The following is a 10,032-nucleotide window of genomic DNA, read 5'->3' as shown; positions in this document are numbered from 1 at the left end:
TTTTAACTCTTCTGCAAATCTCGCATTCACTCACACAACAGTTAAGCCCACTCTCTAGGCGACCCAATTTATATTTCAACACATATTCTTCACTTGTAAATGAGATCTTCTAATAGACAACATAAGGATCACACAACATTATAACACTCCGCAGGAGATAACCCACCTGCTTTGCCTCCAACTAACATTTCTGTATACCTTCCACCGTCACAAGTATTACGCAGTCACTTGATCTTCCTGAGTCCGAACTCATACCGCAACATGAAATTTACTTCACTCCCAACTGGGAAACATGAAAAGATTCTTCACACGTCCATAACTCGGGGCTATACCTCGAATCAAGATGGAATTCAATCACCTAATAGTTCTTCTATCCTCAAGCAGACCCTTCTCGTCGCTTCCAAACCATATGGATACATCTCACAGTACTAACATGCTCATCACACAATCATCCAGTCGTCACTTCCACTAATAGGGACACTACCGAACATATAAGTTCAAAAACACTTGCTCACACAATCAGCACCTCGGTGCTCAAGCTATAGGCAAAAATCCGGCCTCAAGTCCTCCAGACTGGCCCAACATCAACTCACAGGGATCACATCTCGCCCCTCGATTGGGGGATCACAAACCATCGATGCACATCTGATACTGAGCGCTCATGCGCAGATACGAACGCGTGGAAGGAATTTCAAGAATTACTTTTCAAGCTGAATCAAAGGACGCACGATAAGAAATCAAGAATATGAAGTTTTCCTAACGGTTCTGCAGCCTCTCGAGGATAAATACAGACGTCTTCGTACCGATCTGCGAGACTCTACTAAACCTGCTCATGAGTCGTGAGACCTATGTAACCTAGGCTCTGATACCAACTTGTCATGACCCTAACCTCGAACCCGGTCGTGATGGCGCCTCTCGTAAAGACAAGGCCAGCCAGACCAATACATCACACCTCTTTAAGCAGTTAATTACCATAAAACCGTTTTAAAGCATGATTTAATAGCAATAAATTTGCGGAAACATAGATAATAATAGTAGAACCATCCCAACACAGCCCAAACCGGGGTGTCACAAGTCATGAGCATCTATTAGAGTATAAATACAACTACAAGGTCTGAAATATACAAAACAAGACTGATGAACGAAAAGAGAGAAAAGCGGTGCTGCGAACGCTGACAGCCACCTCGCTGAACTCCAATAACCCTGCCTCTAATCGGCCAAAAACCTGCTACCGGGTGTATAAATACCTGCATCTGCACACAAGGTGCAGGGAGTAAAGTGAGTACTCCAACTCAGTGAGTAATAAAGGTAAATAACAACTGAGCAGTAAGAAATCACGTAAAGCAAACCAACATGTTGTATAGAAGCAGTGTAAAACCCTTTGAGAAAAATAGTGAAGCTGTGAAATCTTTAGAAACATCTTAGCTCAGTTTAAACCTCTTTGAAAATGACTTTTTCAGTAATTACACAAATGAATGCAAAACAGTTAGTGCCGATAAACACAGAAAATCTGCCCCTCGGGCACAAATACCACAGTGTAACAAGTAAAATGACAAGTAAATATGAAAGATGAACACACAAAGGTTCGCCCCTCGGGAAATATCTCAGAACAGAACCAGCCCCTCGGGCTCACTCTCAGAATAGTATCAGCCCCTCGGGCTCACTCTCAGAACAATATCAGCCCCTCGGGCTCACTCTCAGAACAATATCAGCCCCTCGGGCTCACTCTCAGAACAATATCAGCCCCTCGGGCTCGCTCTCAGATCACAATGGGTACCCGCGCTCACTGTGGGTGTGCAGGCTCCGGAGGGGCCCCTTACGGCCCAAGCGCAATATCAAGCCATCTCGTGGCATCAACTCTTGGCTCTCGGCCTCACATCACTCAAGCCACCTCGTGGCGTATATATGTATCTCAGGCCCTCGGCCTCATATCACTCAGTGTATCCTCACATCTGGCCCTCGGCCACACTCAGTCAGAAAATCATCACAAGACCCTCGGGCATTAGTAAAACAGTAGCTCTCAGCCCAAAACATCATTTAAAATATCATTTAAGTCTCAAAACTGAGTAAAAGTGGCTGAGTTTCAAATAGTTGGCACAAAGCCCAAATATGGCAATCAACCCAAATCATGATGATAACAAGTAAGTTTCAGTCAAATACGCGATAAATTCATCAATCGGGACGGACCAAGTCACAATCCCCAATGCTGCTCTACCCCACGCTCGCTACGGCGTGCAAGTCACCTCAACATAGCACTACGATGTGCAATCCGGGGTTTCAAACCCTCAGAATATCATTTACAATCATTACTCACCTCGAACCGGCGAAATCTCTAGCTCGCGATGCCTTTGCCCCTCGAATCGGCCTCCACGCGCGTCGAATCTATCCAACATCAGAACGAATACGTCACAATATGCTAAGGGAACAAAGCCCAAGCGAAAATAATCGAAAAATATCAAAGTCCCGAAATTAGCAAAACCCGAGCCCCGGGACCACTTCTCGAAGCTCAGAAATTTTTACATCAACGGGTTCCTTATCTCCTCACGAGTTCATACATACCAAAAGTTCTCAAATCCGACCTCAAATGGTCCTTCAAATCCCAATTCAAAAGTTCAAAATCCCAAGCCCTAGTTCTTCCATTTCTAACTGAAGTTCCATGATTTTCTAGGTTGATTTCACAATAGAATCACGTTTTAGGTTCAAAAATCTTACCTCCAATCGATTCTCCTTGAATCCCTCTTCATTCCCTTCAAAAAGCTCTCAAAAAGATCAACAATGGAGTAAATGAGCCCCAAAATCGCGGATGAAATGTTTTAAAACATTCTGCCCAGGTCTGACCTTTCCTTCTTCGCGAACGCGATCAAACTCTCGCGTTCGCGAAGCACAACCTTGCATTGACCCAATTTTACTCTATGCGAACGCGACACACAGGTCGCGAACGCGACACACAGGTCGCGAACGCGATGCCTCAGCTCCCAGACCTACGCGAACGCGAGGAACCTGATGCGAACGCGAAGAGTAATTCCACTGGACCCCAAATCCTTATACGCGAACACGAGCGGACTCATGCGAACGCGAAGCACAAACTCTTAGCCTTCCGCGAACGCGAGCCCTCAAACGTGAACGTGAAGGCTTAAATTCCTGCCTTCCAAATTCCTTCTACGCGATCGCGATATACCCCACCCGATCGCGAAGGCTTAAATGTACGCAACACCCGAACTGAAAATCTACAACTTTTCAACTTAGAAAATGGTCCAATTGACCACCCGAAACTCACCCGAGGCCCCCGGGACCTCAACCAAAAGCACCAACACATCCTAAAACCTCATGCAAACTTGTTCCAATCATCAATACACCTCAAACAACACCAAACCCACCAATTCACATCGAATTCAAGACTAAGTTTTCTAAAAACTTCCGAAATACGATTTTGATCAAAAACCCAAGCAAACCACGTCCGAATGACCTGAAATTTTGCACACACATCCCAAAAGACACAACGAAACTACAGCTACTCTCGGAATTCGATTCCGACCCTCAGATCAAAATCTCACCTACCAACCGGAAATCGCCAAAATATCAACTTCGCCAATTCAAGCCTAATTCTACTCCAGACCTCTAAAACCAATTCCGATCACGCTCCTAAGTCACATATCACCTCCCGAAGCTAACCGAACCATCGGAACTCACATCCGAGCCCTCTAACACATAAGTCAACATCCGGTTGACTTTTTCAACTTAAGCCTTCTTAAAAGAGACTAAGTGTCTTATTTCTTACCAAATCCTCTCCGAACACAAAGTAATCAACTTGATCACATGAAAGTTAAAGAAGCAAAACGAGGGAAATGGAGCGGTAACTCATGAGACGACTGACCGGGTCGTCACAATTAAATCTAAAAAAAAGGATTTTCTTGGTAGGTAATGTTGTAATTCCCCCTTGGTTTTTCTTTGTGCCACGTTTCTTTTCCAAGGGTTCTGTTTGAACCGGGTAGTAGTTTTACTTTTATTTTTTTTAATTTTTAGAGTAGATTAGAATTAGAAAATAAATGGAGGAAGAAAGATGAGACTCCTAGGGGCCCTTGACTTGTTTGATAATAGCATATTTAGGCTTTGACATGTGTAGTATCTTCCCTATGAGCTAAAATTGCTTATGATGTCTTGGTTATTTGGATATCATGTTTTGTGACGCCCACGTCTCATTTTCTTGACTCGTGTTCACTTTGTGCTTAATGCTTAATATCTTGTGGCTCTGTGAGTACTTACATTAGTGGAGAGTCGGAATGAGACCGTCCCTTAGTGAGTCATGTACCATGTGTGGTAAAGTTTTTGTGTATTTCATGTTTTTGTAATTGATTCTAGAGCTTTCCCGGTATGTGAGTTGAAGCGAAATTTGAGGTGATGCTCGGTTTGAAAAATGATTTTAGGCTTTCTTTGATCTTTTTGAGCTTATGCTTATCACAAATAGAATATATCCTTAGTTAACCATTTTGATCCTATAGACTTTTATTTGGCACCCACATCACCCCATTTAATTCTTAATTGACGGGTTTTTGATCCTTTTACCTCTTAAAGCACTTTAATTGTAAAATGAGCGCTAGAAGAAGTAAGGACTAAGTGTGGGGTGACTTTCGAGTGGAACCAATGAAAGGAAGAAAGGTGTACTTGTTTTGTAAAATAACACACCACTAGCAGAAATTGAAAAAAAATGTTAGGAAAAAAGAGAGAAAAATCTGGGGAAAAAAAGAGAGAAAGAAAAATAGAGATTAATAAATTGTTGTCTTGTTCTTGCTAATGGGTATGAATCAAAGTGGTGCTTTAAGAAGAAGGGTACGTTGTTAGGGATGATTTTGTTTGTGAAATTGAAGGGGATTGAGGAATTTGCGCATAAAGATTATTAAGTGATGTGTAAAGTGCTTAGGAGGGTGAACCAATATTCCTAAATATATCCTACCCGTTCCTAAGCCCATATTACAACCTTGAAAAAGCCCTAAATAATTTTAGATCGAGTGAGCTTACATTAGTAGAGATTTACATTATAGGCAAGCCTATGGTACCAATTGCATGCATGTGACTTCTTATGTGAGAGTGAGTGATATTCTTTGATATATATGAGTCCTTAAAATATATTTGAGCATTTCATTTGAATATGTGGATTCAACTTACTCTCTTATTCTTGTGGTGAGGGCACATGGTTCCACGAGGGATCGGTAACGTAATTAGACTTCTTTCTATGATGTTGGGTGTTCAAGCCATGAGTGCATTATGACGTTGAGTTGGTTTTCGAGGATAGGATTGTTAGGAGCATGTTGTATTTGTTGTGAATATTCGTGAAGTATGGCATAAAAAAGGGAAGTGTATGTGATTGCATATGCTAGAGTGCTATAAACCTTGGTCATTGGTGTGGTGTGCCTCAATTGTGTAAAAACAAAGTGCTCAAGTTTGTGTCTTTAAGTGTAGTTTAAGTGCGGGTTTTGATGTGTGGCTATAATTCCATAGTTTCGTACATTATTTTCCTTGCATTTTATATGCTTTAATGATAAATTACACTTTATTTGTGCGTAATGGAGTCTATTTTGTGTGTAGGTGAATTGAAGATGAAAGTAGAGCGAAAGGGATACTTAAACGTTGAAAGCGTGCTCGAGAACAGTGAATGAGAAACCTTGGCGACGCCAGGCTTGAAACTGGCGTTAGGTTGGCGAGGCCAGGCTTGAAGCTGGCGTTAGGCTGGCGAGTCCAGGCAAAGGCCAGGTCCACCAGGCGTTAGGCTGGCGAAGCCAGGCCTGGGGCGAGATCCAATCCGAGTTTTGAAGGCTTATTTCGTTCCTGGTTTGACTAGGACTTGGCCTACACGTTTAGGTCTTTTCCTACACATATAAATAGACCTAAAAATGCCACTTTTGAGGGGAGATCGAGATTGTACAGATTTGAGAGGGGATTTGACCTAAGGAGGCAAGAACACACTAGGAGCAAGGAGGAGAATTCTTCTACGAGTTTTTCACTTTCTTCTTCCTATTTTCATTATTGGTTATGAATTCCAATATTGTAGTTATGCATACTATTATGAATAGTTGATTTTTTATCTAGGGTTTTGATGGAACCTATTGGAGGATGATTTTCATGTTACGTTAATATAGATTTGCCGTAGCTTTTCTCTATTTGTTAAACTACATTTATATTGTGGTTGATTGAAGAGCTCGCAATCGATTGTGCCTATTTAGTGTGTATTACTCGGGAGAGAGTTCATATTTAGGTAGTTGTTGAACAACATCACTCCTAACGTATATGAGAGATCAATACGGAGGATTTAAAGGTGGGATTAAGGATAACGAAACCTTGGTGCGATCCGAGTGAGCCGTACTTATTGCCAGCTAGCATAATTCGGTAGAATATGTCTAGTAAATTGTGATAATTACTCCGGAGAGAGTTATGTCAATCAGAGTGCTCATGATTGGTAGAGAAGACTTAGGAAAATTTATAGGAAACGTACTGGAAAGGATTCCGACAATAGGGGAAATCATAACTCTAGACCTCCTTAATCTTGTCTCCAATCCTTATCCTTGTTAATTGATAATTTTACTGCTTTCTAGTATTTGTTAGTTAATTAGATAAAAATAAACATTATAATCTTTATAATTAGGAAATTATTTGGATTTTTGTTTCTTATAAATATTGAACAACTGTAGCTAAGCCTTAGTTCTCTGTGGGATTTGACTTCGGACTTGTAAACCGGATTATATTTGCAATGACCGCTTAGTCCTTTTTATAAGACATAGTTGGGCGTGATCAGGGGCTACATAAAACATTGGACTACAACCTATTTCCATTACGGATGCATCAGAGGTGATGAGCATACTAAAAAATGATCACCTTACTTACACAAACTTGGTTAATAATTGCAGGTGGTTGTTGCACTAGGCAAGACAGAAGGGTCAAGTAACTCTCAAGCATAGATTCAGACAGGGAATGAAGTGACACATGTTTTGACTAGGGAATCACTAATGCAGTCCAACATAAATAAACTATGCCTCTTTGCAGCACCTCCACAACCGGCGATGGAAAAGTATCAAAGGGGACTTGGAAGGTTTTAAGCTATCAGTGACTCATTTGTTGCTTGCTGATGACTTATTGTTATTCTCTAGAGGAGATGTTGAGTCTGTGGCCAACCTGAATAGGTGCTTCTTGGACTTCTCAGCTGCATCAAGATTTCAAGCTAACAAAGAGAAAAGTTCCATTTACTTTGGGGGAGTCACTCAAGGGGTTCAAGACCAAATTCTACATCTGTTAGGATTCTCAAAAGGAGAACTTCCCTTCAAATACTTGGGGATCCCTCTGGCCACTAAAAAGATATCATTTCTTCAGTGGAAACCATTGATTAGCAAGATGGTAGCAAGAATCTCTACTTGGACTGCAAAGAAGCTATCATATGCAGGGAGATCTCAGTTAATCCAAACTATCCTCTTTGGTATCCAAGCTTATTGGTCTCAACTGTTTGTTATCCCCTCAAAAGTACTAAGTACAATTGAGGCCTACTGTCAAAGCTATTTATGGTCTGGCACAAATACAATCACAAGGAAGGCTCTAATAGCTTGGGAGAAGGTTTTCACTCCAAAGTCAATGGGTGGTCTAGGCTTGCTAAACATAAGACTATGGAACAAAGCTGCAATAACTAAAGCTAGCCGGGACATTGAGCATAAGGCAGATAGACTATGGATCAGATGGCTGCATGTTTACTACATCAAGAACCAGCAATTCAGTCAAATGGCTATCCCTCTACAGGCTGGATGGATGGTGAGGAAAATGTTTGAAGCTAGAGATACAATGGCACTGATTCAATATATCAAAGCAGGCAGTTTAATAAAGCAGATATATCTTAAGCTCATTGGGGATAATGAGAGGATTGCTTGGAAGACACTGAGATTTAGGAATGATGCTAGACCAAAAGCTCAATTCACAGTGTGGCGGCAGATGCATGGGAAACTAATGATTGTTGATAGACTTGCCTCCTGGGGATAAATGTTGATCCTATATACAACCTATGTAATAGTTACAGTGAAACGAGAAAACATTTATCCATGGATTGTCCTTACTCTAACAAAGTCTGGGAAGGTGTGTTAAAATGGATGAAGGTCCCTAGTTTCAGGACTGCACAATGGGAAAAAATGGAGAAATGGATCATTCAAGTATCAAAAGGAAAATCACAAAGAGCTCAAGTCTTTAAGTTGGCATATATTGAATGGGTGCATACAATAAGAAATTGCTTATGTTTGTAATATTCGGGCATCTATTAGAATTAAAAATCTGGTGCAACAGCTTAGTATTTAGTTTTAGCTCTAGTAGTTAAGTTTTTGTTTTGTGTCTTACTTAGATAGCAGACTGTGATGTAGTCTTGCTATGGTTCCTTATTGTAAATATTCTGGTGATTAATAAAATCTTTAATTACCAAAAATAAAAAGAGTGACAATCTTTCCATGTTTCCATTTTTATATCTTATGTTCGTCTCAATAACATTAGTTTTATTTTTATATTTACGAATTACATAAGTTTTGTGTTCGTATCTTGTTGTTAATATGCTCGAATCATTTAAGTACTTTATTCATATTCATATTCATATTCATATTCATATTTGTGTCTTTATTCTTTCTTCCTTAAGTGTTGAGGACTTTAGTCTAATTTTTGCCCAAAAAAATGACAGGGAATCTTATTTTACTTTTTGCGAGTCGTATGTTGTTTTATATATGTATATAGTATTTTAAATTTTTTAAAATGTAATATCATTATTCATCTAGAGATAAATAAATAGTGAGTGGAATTGTTATATCTATCAATTATCATGAATATTATCATGCTTTAAAATTGAGATCCTATTGATGAAAATGTTCTTAGGAGGACATTATCTTATCGTTAAACAATCAAATATAATTTCATAGAATAAACTATTGACTAGCGTCTGCTACTGAAGAGTTAAATTTTAGTTAAAGAATTATAATATCGTATCGGGAAGATTTGTGTTGGTAGGCAGTAATTGAGAAGATGTGCCAAAAGGTTGCAATGAGGGTGGAATTATAGAGGGCGGTAATTCTTATGGTCGGACAAATGGAGGTTCTCCACTTTTCTGTCTATTCCGCGATGGAGGAACCAGGATAAAAATGGCACGTCATTTTGTAATGGTTCTCTTGGACGCTACAAAAGCACACAAAACAAACATCAGAAAGGGAAACAAATCGAAACTTTTATACATAAATGTACAAAAACTTACTCCGATTTTTTTTTTCAACTTAGTGATTTTTGCTGTCTGTGTGTTGTAAAGAGGGATCTTTTGTAATGGTTCTCTTGAACGCTCCCAAATCACACAAAGAAAACATTAGAAAGGGCAAAAAATTAAAACTTTTACACATAAATATGCAAAAGCTTACTCCGAAATAATTTCTTCAACTTAATGATTTTTGTTTTCTGTGTGTTGTAAAGAGAGCTTTTTGAATGGCAACGTAAACCTTTAAAAACTCTTCACGACGATGTCAAACATCTTTTTTTTAATTTTCAGGCTTCCCTCTCATGTATATCCTATCAACCTCCACTTGAAACATAAATTGGTTGTTACCCAAGAAGTCTTTTACTAGTGTGTCGCAATCTAATAGCTTGACCCTCTCTTCCTTTTCATTAAGCTCAAAGATATTTGTCACGATCCATTTTTCATAATAGGTCATGATGGCGCCCGACAGCATTGTCAGGCCAGCCAACGCGAAAATGTAATTTAAGTCCTCATTTTACTTTTACCAAAAACTAATTATAACAGATTTTCAAAGTTAAGCTAAGGCCAAGAGTGGTAAATAAGGTATCAAATTAGTTATACAACCCAAAAATAAATGTCTACTAACGTGTGTGTGCCAGAACCTGGTGTCACAAGCTACGAGCAGCTAGTAGAATATACAACCAAAATAATACCACACTACCCTACTGTCTGGATCAGAATAGACAGAAATAACAGTACAAAGAGAGACTTCTTCGGCTGCGGATCGACATGGAAGGAAAAGC

The 10,032-nt window shown here is 39.7% G+C and overlaps 1 protein-coding gene across 1 annotated transcript; it reads left to right on the top strand.

The window, feature by feature from the left end:
- The first annotated feature begins 5,650 nt into the window (after nucleotides 1-5,650).
- LOC109237664 lies at nucleotides 5,651-8,013 on the top strand. Its single transcript, XM_019403994.1, has 2 exons — nucleotides 5,651-5,748; nucleotides 7,140-8,013. Exons 1-2 carry the CDS (start codon nucleotides 5,651-5,653, stop codon nucleotides 8,011-8,013), a joined length of 972 nt encoding a protein of 323 aa, XP_019259539.1.
- Nucleotides 8,014-10,032: the final 2,019 nt, after the last annotated feature.

Source organism: Nicotiana attenuata, unplaced genomic scaffold (genome assembly GCF_001879085.1).
Source record: "Nicotiana attenuata strain UT unplaced genomic scaffold, NIATTr2, whole genome shotgun sequence".
NCBI classification, from domain to species: domain Eukaryota; kingdom Viridiplantae; phylum Streptophyta; class Magnoliopsida; order Solanales; family Solanaceae; genus Nicotiana; species Nicotiana attenuata.
This window is presented reverse-complemented; position numbering and strand designations above follow the sequence as displayed.